Source organism: Labeo rohita, chromosome 10 (genome assembly GCF_022985175.1).
Source record: "Labeo rohita strain BAU-BD-2019 chromosome 10, IGBB_LRoh.1.0, whole genome shotgun sequence".
Lineage (NCBI taxonomy): Eukaryota > Metazoa > Chordata > Actinopteri > Cypriniformes > Cyprinidae > Labeo > Labeo rohita.
The window spans coordinates 22473999-22495473 of record NC_066878.1 but is presented as its reverse complement, the minus strand read 5'-3'; the positions used below and the strand labels follow the sequence as shown (position 1 = coordinate 22495473).

The following is a 21475-nucleotide window of genomic DNA, read 5'->3' as shown; positions in this document are numbered from 1 at the left end:
TTTGTATAAAATAAAAGACTGCCATATAAAAGACAATTAGTGAAATCAGGTTTCTTACAGTTATTCTGAATAGATCTTCTGAATAGATGTCAGGTTAGTGATGTTGAATCGTCTGGGTTTGTGATGAAGTTTTTTCTTTGTTTGAGGTGAGCTCTCTTTCTCTCTCTCTTTCATGGGAATAAGAGGTTATTTACTCTGATTCCATTCTCCATAATTGGCCATAATTTCCCTGAGGTGGAGCAAGCGGCGTGTATTTATTTAAGCTTGATTTCCTCACAGTCACCTGCTGCACAATAAATCCACGGAATAAATCGGTTCCTCAGCTCATGTGTGTGCGTTTCCCTGTTTCAGATGTACATCACGAGCACCATCAAGACGAAAAGCAGTCGCCTTGCCAAGCCTGTACTTTGTCTGGGAATCCTGTGCGCTGCTTTCCTCACCGGCCTGAATCGAGTATCAGAATACCGCAATCACTGCTCAGACGTCATTGCTGGATTCATATTAGGAAGCTCCATAGCTCTTTTTCTGGTAGGTTTCATCGTTTTACACACACACACACACACGCACGCACACCCAAAAATCTGTCCTATTGTGTGACATATCAAAACTTAAGGAAAAAAACCCTCTTAATAATATACAAATAGTTTGAGAGAAATGTATCTTCTGTTCAAAACTGCTGACAATTATACTATTTTAAGATGAGTGATGATTTTTTTTTTAGAATTTTAGAATTTTTTTTTAAATAAGATATTTTGAGATAATAACAAATCTGTGGTTCTTTTATGTGTGTCACACTGTAGGACATTATGTCACACCATAGGACATTACATCACACAAAAAGACAGAAATGGTAGTTATTAAAGTCATCTTTGTCATGAGGTCTGTCATCTTTGGTGTGACACCTATGGTGTGACAGTACAGGCGTCACACCGGAGGACAATTTTTGTCACACCACAGGACGTTTCAGCTTTTTGACCTTGCTATTCCAAACTAACCTGTCAGTAGCAGTTAGTGTGACACATTTGCATAATTTTACATGATTATGTAGTTTAACATGGTTTTTAATTTAAAAATATAATTTAGGAGTGTCACACCAAAGGACAATAAAATGTACGTTAAATATTTGAACATTTCTGAGATAAAAATTCACCACGTGCACATGTGCACATTACCAAGGCTTCACAGGGGGTTTCAGTAACATTATTATGAATGGAATCCTTCAACTAATTAAAGTTTTCTCTGGAATTGGGCGATTTAAAATCAGGATATGGTGTCACACCAGAGGACAAGGTTTTCAGAGATGAGATGTATCAAGTTCCTACGCTTTCAGAAATATATGGAGGAAAAAAAAGATTGTATTTACTAAAATAGACACTTGTACAATTATGCCGGAGGTATTTATTAACATTTAATGCTTTTGTTTTTAATTTATAAAAGTTGTAATTTATTGAGCCATGCTTGAGACAGTCACACCATAGGACAATTTTGAGATTTGACTCAAAAATACAAAATCAAATAAGACTGCAGCTTTTATAACAAAAGGTCCATGTAGGACAAAGAAATGTGTAATGATTTACTGCATTTTAAATCTGAGAATATTAATTCTATTCATTTTCATCTTGTAAGACAATGAAAATTCCACGTCACGTTAACATCCCCTAATTTGATGATGAAAATTCATCTTTACCATTGAATAAATAAATTTAATTTTAAAATATATTAAAGTAGAGAACTGTTGTTTTAAATAGTAACACTATCGTGCAATATTACTGTTTTTACTGTATTTTTGATCAAATTAATGCAGCATAAAGACGTGTTTAAAAAACTTTTAAATATCTTACCAACCACAAACTTTTGAAAGGTGGTGTAATTTTGAAAATCCAAAATAATCCTTGCCGTTCACATAAAAATAACAGCATACATTTGTACTTTTTTCATAATAATAAAAGAAGAAATATACAGAAATATTACACAAAAATGGAAATAATGTGAAGTATTGCACCACAGTTTCTAATTTAATAAGTATTTTTGGCTTTGGTAGGTACTGTAACTATTGCAGTCTTCAAAAGTTGCTTTTTTCATGGTAGGGAATCTGTGTAGTGAACAACTTCAAAGGGACCCACTCCACTCCTACCAAACAGAAGCAGGAGGATTACCGCGGTCTTCCCTTGATGACATTCCCCCGTGTGGAAAGCCCTCTCGAGACTCTCAGCGCACAGGTAATGTTGTCTTCTGCATCTCAGGAAATCATATCTCTCTATCGCCCTGCTCACAGTGTTTGTTTTGTTGCATATATACTAATATGAATCTTGCAATTTTACACAGTTTACCTTCACAGTTTGAGAACACTTATAATAACTCAAATTAATAAGTCATTTGTTTAAGCAGTATCACACAAACAAGAGTGTTGTTGCACTCAATAGCAGCACTGTTAGTATGAGGCCATACTGATATTCAGTACAACAGCACGAATGTGATGTTACAGTTCTATAAACAATCATTTAATATAGAGTAACTTGCATTATAGGCATGTGAAATCTGGATATTTTATTTCTGCTTGTCTAACACATTCCATATATCAATATTTGCTGAGAAAACCCAGCAAATGAAGATAAATTATCATTATCAATTACATTAAATCATTGTGACTTAATAAAGCAATAAGCCCCAAGAAGCCGTGGTTTACAGTAAATTTATAACAGCTAAGGGGCATCAATAGGGTCTGGCTGCAGACATGCACCTGCACTCTCAGACACCTGCACTTCCGCAAGTGACGTAATTTGCAGTCTATTTTATTTTTTTACTTTATTTTATATATTTATTATTTTTTTAATCGAATCTCTTAACATTTTACAACAGTAGCCAGGTGGTGAAGACAAGAAAAAAGAAAATAAATTACAATGCCACTCGCAATCGCCACCTGCACTCTCAGCTACCTGCGACGTCACAATCCACACAAATCGTGCGTGTTGCCAGTGGAGACAGTGGTTAAATGATTAAAACTAATTTAGCATAACATACAGGGTCCTGCAAGTCCTCTGTAGGAGATAAAAGTCATCTGTAGGAGATAAAAACAAGACCCGCAAATCCGTGGGCACAGAACAGCAAAATATGAACGAATATGAATATGAAGCGGAATATGAACGAGAGAATATGAAGTCTCTCGTTAAGCGTTTTCCTTCCGTAGACAACCATTAACACTTAATATGGCTTAATGTATTAAGATGCAATTAAAAGATCAAATTCGATATACAGTTTATTAATATGTAGGCTATATAGTGTTTTCCTTCACAAAACGTGGCATAATGTGGCATAACGGATTAAGATGATAAAGACTAAACTCTATATGCTCCTATTCATTATTAAAACAACTACACACAAGCAGGTGAGAGAAATACATATCGCTGTATTTTGTTTTATATTGATTTTCTTTGGGAGGAAAACGCCTATTTAACACGTTGCGTTCTGGGCTCGTCTGCTTGCCTATGCAGAGTTGGTCCTTTTAACATCACATAATGCCTTTCTTATGGCGCGTTCATATCTGCTGGTATATCATTTGACAACAGTAAGGTTTATATTGAATTTAGTCTTTATCATCTTAGTCCGTTTTGCCACATTAAGCGTTTGCTGGGCAAGTATAAAAGTGAAAGTTTGCACATTCATGGCCATATGCTTGCCTTGAAGTACATTAAATTAATAAACTATATTACAAATTTGATTGTTTAATGGCACTTAATGTATCTTAATACATTAAGCCATATCAAGTGTTAATGGTTTTCTACAGGAGGAAAAAGCTTAACGAGAGACTTTGCACATTGCGTTCATATTCTGCTGTTCTGTGGCCACGGATTTGTGGGTCTTGTTTTTATCTCCTACAGATGGCTTGCAGGACCCTGTACGTTATGCTATTTAATTAGTTTTAATCGTTTAACGACCACAGCGTCTTGTCTCCACTGGCAACACGCACCATTTATGTGAATTGCAAGTGACGTCGCAGGTAGCAGAGAGTGCAGGTGGCAATTGCGAGTGACATTGTAATTTAGTTTATTTTTCTTGTCTTCACCACTTGGCTACTGTTGTAAAATGTTGAGAGATTCAATAAAATAAATAAATAAAATAAAGTAAAAATAAAATCGACTGCAAGTGATGTCACTTCCGGAAGTGCTGTCGTCTGAGAGTGCAGGTGCATGTCTGCAGCCGGACGAACCTTCTCAGGGGCATTGTTAGGCACGACACGAATAAATTTATAAAATGGTTCTTCCATATATGTAGTAAGATTTCACAAAACAAACGGAGCAAATAAAGCGTAATGATATTAATAAAATCATTATTCTTCTGCCAAACAATGTAGTTCCTCAAAAACGGTTGTGGTTACAACAAAGTGGTTGCCAAGCAACACACAAACATAAACAAAGGTGTATAGCTGTGTCCGAAATCGCTCACTCGTTCACTTGTTTGCTCATTCACTAATCCCTACATAGTGAATGGCCGTCAAGTGGACTATATCAGAAGGACTGAACAAAATGAAGTGATCGACGGTGACGTATAACTTTACACTTCGCATGAGACTTGGAACTGGTGCAAAAACATGTTTGTCACATATGTACTTTTATATTACATGTACCTTATTTTAGAAAATAATATTAATAGAAATAGCACTTTAAATGACTTTATATTTTAGTTGTACGTAGGCCTACCTCCACATCAGCTTTACGGTTTTATTAATGGTATTAATTTGTTTTGTAATGCTTATATGTTCATAATCATTAAATACTATTAAAATACTGTCAACACAAATAAACAAACATTGACACATGTTTATAATTTTATCTGTTTGTATCTTGAAACTCTCTCTAGCAGCGTAATATGCCAATGGTCGTAGAGCGCCCTCAGGCGACTGTTAATTGTACATCAGAATGAATACGCTACCAATGAACATTTTTAAATATCCACCAAGGTATAAATTTTAATTTTTTTTTTTTTTTTTACAGATTAACAAAGATGCCAACTCAGTAAATTTGTAAAATATTAAACTGAGTTAATGCCTATATAATACATTTTGTAATATATTATATATATTAATATATATAAAACAACATCTCTCATTCAAACTTGTTCGCTCCCGCTCTCTTCCAGCTCGTCGGTTCTCCGCATTGAATTGTGGGATATAGTGGTTCAGCGAGTGTACATCAGAATGCATTGTGGGAAAAAGTAGTGAACGAATGTAGGGAATGAAGTTGTTCACTCAGAATTCGGACAGCACTACAAACTGACTGGCACCCGATATAGTGCACTATATATTGGATAGGGAGCGGTTTCGGACACAGCTCATGTTTGTGGAATAATTTAAAACAGCTTTGAACGTGGCTCAACCAATCAGAATTAAGGACAGTTTTATAATAGTAATTTTCACTGGTTTTCAGTCTGCAGCAATGCATTTAGAGTTAGGAGTTGTTTACACATGATGGGTTATTGTGTTTAGTTTGCACAGTTTTTGTCCGTTTTTAAAACTGTTGGTCTGTATACATATGCAGACTGATGTTTGTGGCCACTGCATTAAGTCACAATATTTTTCAGTGTCTTTCACTGTGTGGAATTAAACGCATTTCAACATTTAAAAAATTATCAGAAATGACTGTGCAAAAATATTTTATTTTACATTTGCATTTTAATTTTATGGAAAGTTTTAGGGTTTTTTGGCCATTTTTGATGTTTGTTTATTCATTTATTGTTTCTTTGTTTCTTTGTTTTATTGTCAGCTTTAGTTAGTTAAACTAAATGAAATTGAGGAATGTCACTTTTTGGGGGGTGAAATTTTCCTTGAAGGTTCATTTTGTTTCAAGTAATGGTTGTTTTAGTGTGTGTGTAAACCTGGAACAAAGACTACAAAATTATGTATAACAATGTAAAAATTGTATACATTTCATTTTAGCATAGTATTCAATAACTAATGTTACATTTATTTTGTCATTTTGTAAATTTTCAATAATGAAGTACGTATTTACTTTAAGTCGTATCGTTATTACTTTCAGTGTGTGTTTGGCTGGAATTAGTCTTGCTTTTTTGTAAATCCACCTGAACTCTTAAGCTGTCCCTGCAGTATTTATGTTCATTTGGCCCCTGAATGCATTTTATCACCTTGTACAGCAGGGAAATACAATGCTGCTTCTACAAATTCATTCCGACACTGTTTACAGCAGGGAAAATCTTCTCAGACGTCTCTATTGACAGCCAGCCAGTGAAATACCTGGAGCGCCTGAGCTGCAGATGTGGGTCAGAGGAATTCTCCTTTGCTTCTGACACCAGCTAAACACCCTAGTGGCTGAGGAAACCACACTATGCAAGTCAATGTGTTTAGGAAACAAGGAAAATCAGGTGTTCTGTCACGATCTGGCCAAGTACGATAATCGAAACGGTTGATTCAACAGGAATTGGCATGGTGAAATTGCACGTTCTGCTCCACGGCTCTCTGGTGTTTCCGTTAAGTGCGCCTGATGGGTAATAAGCATTTAGGCGACGAGTCAAATGCTTATTACCGCCTGAAACGGCACAGCACGACTCTGAATGCAATTTTGTTTGTCTTTCAGAACCATTCGGCGTCCATGACTGAAGTCACATGACTAAGGGGGCAGCACCGTGTCACGTTCGCTTCACCTCAACACTTCTAGGCACAAAAAGTTTTTTTGTACTGTGGCATACTGTAAGAAAAAAAAGAGAAGATGAAAAAAAGAAAAAGAAAAGAAAAGAAAAAGACAGTATTATGTTGTAACTAGTTGTACCTAGAAGCAGCTGTTTTGTACATTTTGTATAAGAGAGTGCTGTAGCTTCCCCTCATAATGTCAACACTGCTCAATTCATGTCCAGATTTCTGCCTTCTTTGTCATGTTTTACATCACAAAAAGTAAATATATACAGTCTATATATAATGTAATTCAAATATTGATGTTGTTATGTGGTATTTGTACAAAGAATGATTTTATTTAGATTTTTTTCCTGTACATTTTTTGGACAAAGATCATTTTGTATTCTTTTTGTTATCTGTAAAAAGCATTTTGATCAACTTTGCCTGCTGATTTTCCAGGAATGTTTTTGGTATACCTATTTTTTGGTGTAAGATTTAAAGAAAACGTGTTGAATTGTTACACGTCGTCGTATTGGATTCTCCTCGGGCATCTTTGAATGGCCATGTACTCAGCATGAAATACACAACACTGTTTGAATAACCTGTTATTCCCGACTTGTGTTTTGTTTTTCTTTAAAGTTTGCATTTCACCTGAAATGCTGAATATATTTTCCTGAGTAGTCTGTCAAATAAATAGTCTGTAGCTGAGTCCAGTAACTTGAGTGGCTTTCCTTTTTTTCAAGAATGGTAATGTAGTTGATTATGAATCTCATTTTACACTACTAACACTTTGGTTTAAAAAAAAAACGTTTTTGCAGCCAGGTGGTGTTTAACATCTACCAGCAGGAACTAATCAGACAAACCTTGACCCTTTTGAATGGACGAGTGTTTATCCACATGCACTTAAAGGAGAAGTTCACTTCCAGAACAACAATTCACAAATAATGTACTCACCCCCTTGTCATCCAAGATGTTCATGTCTTTCTGTCTTTAGTCGTAAAGAAATTATGGTTTTTGAGGAAAACATTTCAGGATTTTTCTCCATATAATGGACTTCATTGGTGCCCCGATTTTGAACTTCCAAAATGTAGTTTAAATGCAGCTTCAAAGGGCTCTAAATTATCCCAGCCAAGAAAGAAGGGACTTATCTAGCAAATAAAAAAATTGTATACTTTTTAAGTACAAAAGCTCACGTAGCACTAGCTCTGGGATGCGCGTTCACAACACTACAATTCACGTCCAAGTTCATCATCTCTGTACTCTTGCTCAAAAAGTTGAAGTGTGGTGAAAAACTCCATCTTATTTTCTCCTACAACTTCAGAATCGTCCGACATCATTGTACATTTTTGTTTGTCTTATGTGCACTTCTTTAGGCTTTGCGCGTTCACTTTGTAAACACTGGGTGTGTAGTTCCTTGTGACCTTTCGACATGATTCAATAGTACGTAGCGTCGTAAACGTGCATCCCAGAGCCTGTGCTACACAAGCTTTTGTGCTTAAAAAGTAAACTAATTTTTATTTTCCGAAAAAGAAAAAAAAAATGACCAAACGTTTCGCTAGATAGGACCATTCTTCCTCGGCTGGGATCGTTTAGAGCCCTTTGAAGCTGCATTTAAACTACATTTTGGAAGTTCAAAATCGGGGCACCAATGAAGTCCAGTATATAGAGAAAAATCTTGAAATGTTTTCCTCAAAAACCATATTTTTTTCAACGACTGAAGACAGAAAGACATGAACATCTTGGATGACAAGGGGGTGAGTAAATTATTTGTGAAGTGTTGTTCTGGAAGTGGACTTCTCCTTTAAGAGTCAAAGACAAAAATTAATAACAAAATTAATACCATTGGCTACTGTCAATATATTGAGGTCTTATGGGAGTGCAGGGCACAAACTACCGTAGGGTTGGTTGTAACGCGTGGTTTAAATATTTCCACACATGCTGGCATAACTAAATTTACCGTATTTTCTCGTTGCCATAGCAACACTATACAGAGAAAATAGTGCGCCAAAATTTAAAAGCCTTTTGAAGATACCGCTGAATATTTAGAAGATAATGCTGAATAATTTCTGGCTGAAGTAAATTTTTCATCTTTTAAACCGGTTTTAAATTCCGGTCGTGCTGATGGGGAACATTGTAACACTGCGTTACAATGTGCCCTGCTATTATTAAACTAGAGTATGCTATTCTACGACTTTAGCTATGCAATTTTCACTATTTACTTTTATGGATTTTCATCATAGACTGTAAAAAATATGGACATAGTGTCCGTGACGTCACCTGTAGGTTTCTGAAGAGCATGTTTGAAGCTCTTAGTGGGCGGGAGTCGGCCGTCGGCATCTTGGAATCGCGTCACTGCACGTCACTCCCGGATAATCAAAAATGGGCGAAGAGGTGGGACGTGGGTGGAGCTGGTTGCTGAAACCACACCCACCCAACGTGATGGTGGTGACAGCATTATGCAGAACATTATGCAAATTATGCAGAACTTTAAGGCTTAATATAATTTAAACAGATGAGTTTAAAAAAAATTACCTCCCTCAGTTGACATGAAGGGCACAATTAGCTATAGACCAAAACCATTTTTGTACCAGGCTGTAAACATATTTTTTTTTTTTTGCTGTAAAGTTGGGCATTTTAACATGGGGAGTCTATGGGATTGACTCCCTTTTGGAGCCATTCTCTAGCGGCCAGCCGATAAATTGCAGTTTAAGTCACTTCCGTGTTGGTGTGTGTGTGGAGGGAGAGGAGTGTTTTTCTGAATGCATTTCATCTATTTGATCACATTGTTTTGAACTATAACAATGCGTTGGATGGTTGCAAAGTGTGCATTGTCAAACTCCAAAATTAGATTATTTTTAATTCTTAAAAAAAACACCGTTATTGTATTTGAAAAAAATAATCATTTTATTTTATTGACAAAATATTTTAGTTTGTCGTGTGTATATTTTTTTTCATTCGATCAGATAACATTTTAAGCTGTCATATAGTCATGTTACAATGTGTCCCTCACATGTTACAATGTACCCCACCTACGGGGCATGTTGTCACATTCTGCTTCCTTTCTTTTGAGGTAAATAATAAAAAAACGTATACACTAATTATTAAAAACAAAGCAACATATTTGTACTAGACAAGTGTGGAAGTAATGTGGATAAAAAAATATATATATACTTTGAACCCCACGTGGATTTACACAAACTGAGTAATTCAAAAACTGTTAGGTTGTGCCCTGCACTTCCCTACGATGTAAAACGATCGGTTTGTGGAAGAAACTAAACATTATTACCTGTGATCCAGAGCCTCAGGCAAACACACTGGAGTGATGTCAGGTTCGTGAACTAATCATTATTTTGAACTGTTTCTTTTTGATTCACCATATCGGGCTGAATCATCTGGAACAGTTTGCAGCTCATATCTATGAGTTACTTAAACAAAACTCACTTTTGAACATCCAGCAGTCACTCCAACTTGAAATGAGCCAAAACAATGGTGTATATGATCCTGTGATGCTGGTTTCTGCCAACTCATTCAGCACTCCAGTTCCTCCAACAGTCACTGAAGCCGAGCCGGGGGCATGCACATGGGTGAACTTGAATGAAGAGGCTAAATGAAAGTTTTTGTGGTTTCTCATGGATTATGTAAAAAGGTCAGCTGATGAAAACAGGTTTGTTCTCTTTATATGCTTTAGACATGTAAAACCTCCACATTTCACATCATTAGTGGGTGCTTTAATAATATAATTGCATGTACATTGCATCATTGTGTGATTATGTAAATCAGCTGGTCAAGCAGCTATTTGAACTAGCTCATGGAAAAGAGTCAGACCTCCCTATCTGCCTGAAGCTGTGCATTACAAGTAATAATGTTTTAAAAATGTATAGTTTCTTGCACAGTCTGATCATTTCACTTCATAAGACCTCTTAATGTTTGTATCCCCCAGTATACATCACCCTTTTGGGGAAATTCACTGAAAACAGAACACTTGTTTATTAATGCTTGTTACAACATGGTTGTACTTTCTAAACACTTTGGAATACAGACCTAAGGTTGGTCTCATTTTAAAGAAGATGCATAGGAAATTTTTGCTGAAGTGAAAGCATAAAAAAAAAAAAAAAAAATAAAAAAAAAAGTTAAAGAAGTTTCAGTTTTCTTTATATAAAATAAATATTTTATAAAATATGTTGCACTCTAAAATTGTTTTAAAATCAGAAGTTACGCTCCAAATTTGAAGTTGATATCACAAGAGATTTTGTTTGGTCACTATAACAAGAATAACTTGACTGTCCAACAATATGTGTTTTGTCAAGATTACAAAAAGATTTTCTAAAACACGAGCCACAAAATCACACAGTCTATATATATATATATATATATATATATATATATATATATGTTTTTATATCTTAATTTATACCCCTAAAAGGATGACGTATCCTCTGAGATACAAACATCTTGAGACAGATTACAAAAAATGTAAGCATTTAATTCATAAAATTTTAAAGTAATAAGCTAATGCTGAACAACATTTGTAAATATGTGAACTAGATCAACTTTTATTGGAGGGTGAGTAGATTTCCCACCACAGGTGGCCATGCAGTTTTAAATGCTGCCCTTGAGATAAATAAAGAATGTATGAACAAAGTCAGTATATCTAAATATTCACAGCAAACACTCTTTCAACATGAAACCAAGAAATGTGACATACACTTTTCCTGCCTCTCCCCACAGCCTCTCTAATGTTTGTATCCCAGGATACGTTTCCCCCCTGTCATTTACCTTAAAAAACCCCACACTGTGGCTTTTATATCAGCTGGATGTAGAAACAAGTTTGTTGCACATTGCTTGAGGTTGGAAACTGCAAGCTGATCTGGATCGAAAACTTGTTTTCCCACATAAAATTGTTTCCACCAAGCTCAGACCAGATTTTATGCTGTGATCCAACTTGCACAGGCTGTTATATATAATGGAGCTAATGGTGCCTTGGGAAGATGCAATTGAGGAAGCGAAGCATACAAACTCAAAAAGTACAAGTACACAGATTTTACAGAGGAGCCAAGAAAAAAGAGAGGGAACATGCATGTCTTCTCAGTCAAAATAGGTTGCAGACCAGTCCACCAGTAGGCTACTGAAAACAAAAGGAGTCTGAAGAAATAATCTACAGCAGGCTAGCAGATGCCTTTCTGAAACCACAGAGAGATGTAGCTATATAGGGACTATACTTAGGCCTCAAATTAGTAAAGGATGTTAAAAACAGAGGAGGTGACCTGGAAGGATCACAGTTGGGCCCTCTGTAGATTCGGAGGGCTTATTAACACTATTGGTAACCTCTAATATCCCCCTTTCCTTTATTCTCCCTATTCTCCAGTTGACATCTTGTCAAAACTGATTAAATAGGGATTTTAAAAGATTGTAACATCTAGTCCTACTTGCTTAAATGAGATTTACTGTTTTAAATGAAATATTAATTTCATGCTTTACTAATGCACCATATCAATTGTATTCTCCCTATTCATTTTTTAAATTATTATGTGAAACTACACTGAAAAATCTGTGTAGGATTTACTTGCAAACTCTCAATAATTATCAAGAAATTTCACAAATAATTACAAAGAAATGGCAATTTATTTAAACATGAAGGCTGAAATAGTATTTTCTTTTAAAACGTACTCCAATTGTTTTATTTACAACTTTAAAAAATACTAACAACATTAAGACTCTCACACCTCCAAAAATAAATAAACTGATAAAGAACACTCTAAAAAATGCTGGGTAATTTTTTTTTAACCCTATTGCTGGGTTATGCCTGTTGAGTCATTATGTTGGGTTATATATAAATAACCCAGCGTGGGTACTTTAACCCAGCTGTTGGGTTACAGTCGGAGCTTTTTGTTCTCCTCAGCAGAGGGTAAGCTGTCAGCGCCGCCGATTTAGTGGACTTCTTCGGTGAAGTTAAGGTTTGTATACGTTTTATTCCATCTATAAAGTCTTTTTTGTGCTGTAAATTATTTTATTTCACGCAACGCAACATACAGACGATATGTCAGTCAGCTAAATGTGTCAGCAATGGTGTTTTTTTTTTTTTTAATACTGTAGCTTGTCACCCACTACAACTAACATGGCGATAAGCCTGTGTGTGAACTGATATTAGGCTAATACCCATGTGTTGGGTTTTGCTCAGTATGATGTTAAGTGGCAGATCAGTGCGCTTGCTACGGTTAAATATCTACAAAAAAAATAGATGTCCTCAGTCCTATCCCAGCAAAATAATTCAATAATCATAATATGACCTCGTGGTGAACCTATGAACCCAACTCATATTTAAACACAGTCTCCATGCTATGTACACATGCTGCGTACACATTTCTATCCTTACAAGTACACCCTTGATAACCATTTAATACACTTGAAGTAAAATATTACTTTTAAATTTTATATATATTTTTTTTTTCTAAAATGCTTGTTAAATGAGTTTAAATGTATGCAACGTTGAAAACTATGCTGCATAATTCAGTTTGTCATATTTTTGTCCATGGGTGTTTTCAGTTATAGAGAATGGGAATCTACGTCACTGTGCACTGCATCCTGGGTAGTTGCTGCCATGTTTTAGGACACGCTAAGTACAATGACAATAAACACAAATCACTAGAGGAAAAAACGACTGTATTTGCGTTAATATTTTTAAGAACTGCTTGCACTTGCTTAGAATAAATGTAATATTGGAATCCATTGCGTTCATTTGAGCACTCAGTCGTGTGGCCAGAACAAGACACATACACACTCACAGAAATCATGCGGCCGCCTTCTACTGTACCACACACAGGACCAAATTAATTTCTCTTTTGCAGTTTTTAGTAACTAGGTGGCACTGATATTTCTGCCAGATAAAATAAACTCCCAGTTGATCGTGTAAGTGAACCACTGCTCTGCACATTTTGTGTGTATCTCAGATCTCTGTTCCATTCAAAAGTAAGTGCCCTGCGAACTTGAAATTTTCCACCCTGATTACAGTTCGAAGACAGCGTATATGTTCCATTCAACAAGCATTAAAGTGTGTGAATTTAAATTGCATTTATTTACAGAGGTACAGTACTGTGCAAAAGTCTTAGGCCACTAGTATTTTCACCAGCTAAAAAATGGTTTAAAGTAAGTTATTTCTATCTTTTGCTGTAGTGTGTCAGGAGGAAACATCAGTTTACATTTCCAAACATTCTGTTTGCCATTAATTGTAATAATCTAGTGAGATTTTTGTTTGCACAAGGAGTCTGACAACAGCCAGTGCTCCACACAGAGATCTGATCTCACCATCATCCAGTCTGTCTCTGGAATGACATGAAGACACAGAACAAACTGAAACAGAGTAAATCCAGAAGAACTGTGGCAACATCTTCAAAAGCTACTTTAAATGCAAAGGATGGTCACATCAAATGCTTATTTAGTTTAGTTAATAGAAGTTCACTGATAAAGAAAATCTATTTATGACATTGTTTTTGACAGCATCTTCGTTTTATGTGCCTAACTGTCTAAAAATTTGAACAGTACTGTAGCTTTGTAGGTGTAGGTCTCTTAAAGCATCTTGGAGATGTTGCCACAGTTCTTCTGGATTTAGTCTGTCTCCGTTTTTTCTGTTTCTTTAGACAGACTGGATTGAATGATGGAGAGATCACATCTCTGTTTGCACAAGGAGTGTGACAACAGCCTGTGCTCCATACAGAAATCTCACTGGATTATTATAATTAAAGGCAAAATGAATGTTTAGAAATGTAAACTGATATTTCCTACTGACACACTACAGCAAAAGACTGACTTTAACTGACTTTAAAACATTTTTTAGCTGATGAAAATACTAGTGGCCTAGGATTTTTGCACAGTACTGTACATTATGTCACACTTCTCTAGTAAGTTTAGTCTGTGTGTAAAGACGATGCAGGTGGTGGTGTAACACAAATCCATGAATAAATATTCCTAAGTAAAGTAAACCATTTAATCATATATCATATCGCCCTAATTTCATTAAGGGATGAAGTGCAATAAGTTTTACTGGACTTTAATCGGACAAATACACAGTTTCTTACAAAGAGCTGTTGAACAGTAAATCAGATGAGTTGCTTCATGAACAATGACAGTGATCACAATGAGTCATATCACAGATTAAATTACATTTCCAAACGTGTTATAGCGTGAGCACTTACAAATGGCTTTCGCCATTGTGTTGTTTCAAGCTGAAAAGCATAAAACTGTGCTTCATTTTAGATCCGTTCTCCACTCCGGTCATGACAGCAGATATGGCAGTTCATGTCACATCAAGCGTCCTCCATTCTAATGTGTTTTAAAATGTGCAATATAAATTTTATCATCTACCTCCACTATTACCCAGTCTAGACTGTAGTGTCCATGTTCCAAAAGTCCCAGAATGCCGTGCATTGCTGATGTCACGTTCCCATACTCTATTAATAAATGTTCACGTTTTGATTATTACTGTTGCCTCTAGTAATTATGTGTCTGCTTTTTAATTTCCAACCTATTTTTGGTTCATTTTATGCCAGCAGTAGTAATTTTCATTCAATATTTGAGTTAATTAAAACAACCCAGCATGTCTGGTCAAAAATTTAACCCAGCTGGCTTACCAAAATAACCCAAATTGGGTTGTTTAAACCAAACGTTTTTTTAGAGTGAAGGAAAGAAAGTCAGATGTCTAAAAAATGATGTCTTATAAATGGGTGTTGCTTTATATGCTGCTGTTGTTTTGACTTGTTGAAAGTAATTGCTTTAAAATGACGTTACAAAGGTTTGGCAATACTGACGTTAAGAGCCACTGGTGATGGTACAATGGTAGACACAACTTGGCTAGGCTATTTATAGGTAAATAGAACAAAGCAGAGAATGACGTTGTTGCCCATATTGTTCTCTATTCAAATAAGAATCTAGTTTTTTCTGTTAAATAGGCTTTTGTAGTAGATTTCACCTAGCACCACAAAAGGACTATTGGCACCAGGTTCTTTTGGGAAGTGAGTTTGCAGTTTATTGACAGAGGACACACAATCAACACACATGCCTTCAGTTTCACTGAGTTTCAGTTGAGTTTCTCCAGTCACAGGCTGTTCTGAGAGAGCACCGGTCCATTACCAATGACATATGTATAACAAAAATAGATATTTTTCTTCACTTTCATAAAGTAAACAAAGATGGTTCACTTAAAATAAAACAATGCAAACAATTGTTTGTTTAACACATTTTTCAGAAACCATTTTAATCTTGAAACACAAAGAAAAGTTGATTAAACAGTTACTAGAAAACTCACAACACTACAATTGTTTATATAAACAAAATAAAATACCTGCCAGTCTACGTTTCTATACTGTATATCTTTTATTGCAATCCATTTATCTGTTCAATACTTTAAGAAGCTTCATAAAGTTACAATAAAAATAGGTTTTGTATTGTGTGGCTCACTGGGCAAGAACCTTGTGCTTAAAATAAATGATAGAGCTGGAAAAATCCATTCAATACTATACTCCTGAAAAATTTACTATCATGAGATACAAAGTTTTCAGAAAGTTTCTTAGAAAACTATGGAACATAGAAACTCTAAAATCTGCATTGCCTATACCTGCTACCTGCTGGTATCAAGAAGGAATATACAAGCACAACTTAGCAAAAAAAAAGATTAAATGTATTATTCACAATATATTTCAGATGAAACAGAAGTATTAAAAGGAATGAATAGATTCAAACATGGCCAAACTTTCAGCATTGCAGTCTTATTCATAGCAGCTAGTCATTTCACATCTAACACCACTCTGTCATATTCCTTCAAGCAATAATAGGATTATTATGAAAGTGTCCCCGGCATAATAGATGGCATTAGGCTTTTTCTTGAATAACTTTGAAATATTTAAGAAGTTTTTAACTTTTAAGAGTACATTTAAAGGTGGGATCTTTAAGTCTTACTTGAGCACATTTCTAATGACAAAGAACTCTGACTTTAACTTTGTTACAGTGAGTTATGTTCCCCTTGTTACTTTATTTTTGTCCAGTAAATGTCTAGTAGAAGTGCAGTAGAAAATCCAGTAGAAGTGCACAGTTTATTCCAAGGGTGCTTTCTCATTTTTCTGGGGAATGCAAATTAATTTTCCTTTGAATTCAGTTGTGTAATATGTTATTTGGAAGGTATACAGTGGAAATCAAAATTAGAGAACAATCTATAAATACTTGATTTTTTCGGAAATAATGTTAATCTTAACATTTGAAGGAACATTAGTTAAGTATACCGCTGTTCTTCTGAAATGTTTGACAAATCCAAAGAAATTCACAGTGATCAAAAAAGAGAACAGTAACCACTGTAGCACAAAAGAGGATTACAACAAAAATTTTGGTGGGTTACAGCTGTCAGAAATTAGTAGTAAGTGTACAGACCCTTATTCTGAAGTGACTTGTCTGACTTCTCTTAAATATCCCGAGACAGATCCATACTCTGTTTAGTGTTGAACTAGCAAGCAATTCCAGCTGCAGTGTTGAACCCATTCCCCATTTGAGTCTGTGCATTATCCTGTCCTCTCATGCATTTGTCTTACATGGATGACCAGCCTTTTTGGGGGACTTGAATGAATTAGTCTCATTATATACCTGCAATATTAGAGAAATCACAGATTTACAATGGCCAACTTCTACTGCAAAGGCTGAAAGAGTCATCCCAGGGTTTCAGTCACCTTCGATTGGCCCACAATCTCAGTGAAAGTTGAAGGAATGCTGCCAGTTAAATATGGTTTGTCATATACTTAAGGAAATTAGCATCAGGTGCGGTTAATACCAATTATTCAGTTGTTCTTTTTCAAATATCTCATTTAAGTTTTTTATACTGTGCTTAAGAATACAATTCATTTATGAAATATGCCTAAAAACTGTCCTTCCACTAGGCAGTGACCTTGAAATTAAAATATTATAGGTGGTTCTCTAACTTTGATCGCTACTGTATACCAGTTAACACCGAGATACTGTACACATGTGACCCTGGAACACAAAACCAGTAGTATGGGTCATTTTTTTTTTTTTTTTTTTAAATTGATATTTATACATCATCTAAAAGCTGAATAAATAAGCTTTCCATTGATGTTTGGTTTGTTAGGATAGCACAATATTTGCCCTACTGTTTGGAAATCTGGAATCTGAGGGTGCAAAAAAATCAAAATATTGAGAAATTCACCTTTAAAGTTGTTCAAATTAAGTTCTTAGCAATGCATATTACAAATCCTAAATTAAGTTTTGATATATTTATGGCAGGAATGCCATGGAACATAATCTTCAATTAATATCCTAATGATTTTTGCCATTAAAGATAATTTTGACCATGCAGTGTATTTATGGCTATTGCTACAAATATACCTGTGCTACTTATGACTGGTTTTGTGGTCCAGGCTCACATATTTATTAACACATATTATCAAACAGTAATGTTTTACATTTAACAAACCCCAAAACATAAACAGTAAAATTCATACGATAAAATGCATAAGTTCACTTAATTCATGCATACATTTTAAAACAACTGAAATGTGTTGTGCTGACATTGAGTTTGATGAGAAACATTTAAAATGTAATGTTGTAAATCTTTTTTTCTGTTACTTAACCATTTAACCATCTTTTTTTCTGTTACTTAACCATTTTAAACTTTATACTGCATTTATATATCTTGCTGCTCTCATCCTTTTTCTTTTTTTTTTTAATTTCAGATTTACCTTCATGCCTCACCTTCCTTTCTGCTCTCCTTTTTTTCTTTTCTTCCACATCTGACTTGAATTTACTGACTGCACACTCATGAATTCTTTCTCAACAGATAAACATAGATATAGATATAGATATAGATATAGATACATAAAAGGTAGTAAGTCAAAAAGTAAGGCCAAGGTGTGATCCAAAACTATTTAATCATTTAAAGAAACAGTATCCCTTTAATTAAACACCAGCTCTGAACGTGTAATCTCATTCAGCACAGTACAATCAAGCTTAAACAACCCACTTAACCTGAATTCACCCTGTGTTTTCCCATAAGATCAGGTTATATGTTCAGAAGCGCCCAAGCAGCAACCTCCCGGTCTCCCTCTTGAAGCCAACACGGAAGTGACTAAAACTGCAATTCATCGACTGGCTGCTAGAGACTGGCTGCAAATGGGAGTCAATCCCATAGACTCCCCATGTTAAAATGCCCAACTTTACAGCAGAAAAAATATGTTTACAGCCTGGTACAAAATGTGGTTTTGGTCTATATAGCTAGTTTTGCTCTTCATGTCAACTGTGAGGGGGGTGAATTTTCATCCGTTTAAATTATATTAAGACTTAAAGTTCTGCATAATTTAGGGCGTGGCCACTTGAGTGACAGGTGGACTGCCAATGCTGTCACCACCGTCGCACTAGGTGGGCGTGGTTTCAGCAACCGGCTCCACCCACGTCCCGCCGCTTTGCCCATTTTCGATTATCCAGGAGTGACGTGCAGTGACGCGATTCCAAGATTGCGACGGCCGACTCCCGCCCACTAAGAGCTTCAAAATGCTCCTCAGAAACCTACGGGTGACGTCACGGACACTACGTCCATATTTTTTACAGTCTATGGTAGCGCCATGAGCATGTCAGTCAGAGAATCAAGAACACTTCCAAAGGAAATTTTTCATTCAATGCAGGTTTGACCTGTCCTGTCAAATGTAGCACACTTATCTTCACATGCACATGAGATATGGCCAAAGGAGGGCAGTCTGTGAAAACTTTGAGTTTAGTTCTGTAGTTATATGGGCAAATAAAACCCTTCACAGCAAACTTTGAATGAACATAGCATTAAGTGTGGAGTAAACAAATCATTGCCCATCAGCATCAAATCCTCATACCAGCTGTGCAGAGTTTGAGAGTGAAAGTGTTGGGTTGTTTGCTGCTTCAGGGTTTGAATGACTTGCAGTCATTAACAGACCAGTGAATCCCAATGTCTTTGATTTCAGCTTCTTTAGCCATTCAAATCACGATTCAAGTCATTATTATACAAAGAGAATAAAAAGCTGACTTAAATCTGTAATAAATATCCAAAGGGCTTCAGATGCAGATAGTTCATGTAGCAGGGCACTGAAGCAGCAGTGAGTTGAAGGGTTAGGATGGTTTAACTATGCCACAGTGGAGCACACTTTGCCTATAGAGGATTCACATTCAGTCTTTGTGATAATTAAAGTGCCCCTGTTATGGATTATAAAGGGTTCATATTTTGGTTTTGGGAGTCCCCAACAACAAGCTGACATGCATGCAAGGTCAAAAAACACTTGTATTGTCTTATAATATGCATTTACTTTTACCTTATTTGCTCAACGACTCCCAAACGGTTCGTTAAAATGAATAATTTGTCCAAACCACTCCTTTGCGTGACACTAATCTGCTGTGATTGGTCCGATGACCCGGTCTTTTGTGATTGGTTTAACGTTGCTGTGTGCAGCGAATTTCAAACACGGAACGCCCATCACCGTTACTTTTGCCCACAACTCGGTGGTAAACAACAACATCTAAACAGCCATAGTATATGCGTCAACCCAACGCAGAAATGTATTAATAAATCACTGCAGCTTGTACACCAATGTATTGTTCTATTCTTTATCAGAACTTCAAATAATCACAACGACAAACATTCACTATTCATCAACACATTTCTAGACAATAGCGAATGAACAGATAAAGCTGTCAGCCGGTTAGCCAGAGACCTACGAGCTGCGCGGAGCAAACACAACACACACAACTAAATATGTATTTTGCATGATACAGAGTAACATTACATGAGAGTAACACATTTTAAAGGATTACTCCACTTTCAGAATAAAAATGTCCTGATAATTTACTCACCCCCATGTCATCCAAGATGTTGCACGACGTAACACACAACTATGTATTTTGAACGATCGCTAGAAAATACAACCATCAATTATTAATCACACTTACAGGTAGAGGTACAGAGGAGCAAGCCGGTCCAAATAAACTGGGCACCGATCCATCTTTTAAGAGCAAGCCTTTGGTGAATCCCGCATTGTACTTAGGATACAGCGTCTTCTCGAAATGACGTAAACCACATGGAAATTTTACTGTGTTTGTGGGCGGGCAAGTTGTTCGTAATGTAGAGTGTGGGCGGACATTATGCAAATGTGTTACTTTGTGACGTACAGCCGTAACAGAAAAAGATTAGAATTCCTGACGACTCGTTCAGGCGATTGTGAACCAACTCTTTTTTTTTCTGATAGACAATAACTTGATGTGTCGTGCACTGTCGGCTTCACAACTTTGTAGATAGTTTATGTTCACATACAGCTAGATGACACACTGCATGAAAGGTCATATTTGAAAAGGCATAATAGGAGCATTTTAACATCTGCTGAAAATCATATCTTGCCTGCTTGTGTTCTTATGTTTGTTCCCTATTCTACTGAACAAGATCTGTGTGAATGATCATACAGTGACATGAAAAGATTGTGATGTTTGATATTCTCTTTTGACATTGCTTTTTTGGAGAGCAAAAATTTCAAATGGGATGTGATATTGCACAAATAGAAACATATTTTTGGCAGTGTGAGGATGTCTGTGGGGACGTGTTGTTTCACTAATGTTCATTTACATTTTCACAGGGTTAATAAACTTCCTTTTTATTAACCCTGTGGAAATGTAAATGAACATTAGTGAAACAACAAGTCTCCACAGACATCCTCATACTGCCAAAATGGTGTTCTGTCTGCTCTATTTGCTGAGTTTTCATAGTAATTCATTGCTAATGATCTCTGTTCATTGTTTTCCAGTATTTCTGATCTTTTGTTTACTCTGTTACTTTAATAAACAGGTAGATCT

General features: G+C 35.8%; 1 protein-coding gene across 1 annotated transcript in view; it reads left to right on the top strand.

The window, feature by feature from the left end:
• plppr1 (phospholipid phosphatase related 1) overlaps nucleotides 1–7339 on the top strand; it is a 67786-nt gene extending 60447 nt beyond the window's left edge. The window contains exons 6-8 of the mRNA XM_051121022.1: nucleotides 352–528; nucleotides 2088–2219; nucleotides 6588–7339. Coding sequence (XP_050976979.1) covers nucleotides 352–528; nucleotides 2088–2219; nucleotides 6588–6620 — 342 coding nt within the window. The 3' untranslated portion in view covers nucleotides 6621–7339. The remainder of the gene's footprint in view (nucleotides 1–351; nucleotides 529–2087; nucleotides 2220–6587) is intronic.
• The last annotated feature ends 14136 nt before the right edge of the window (nucleotides 7340–21475 follow it).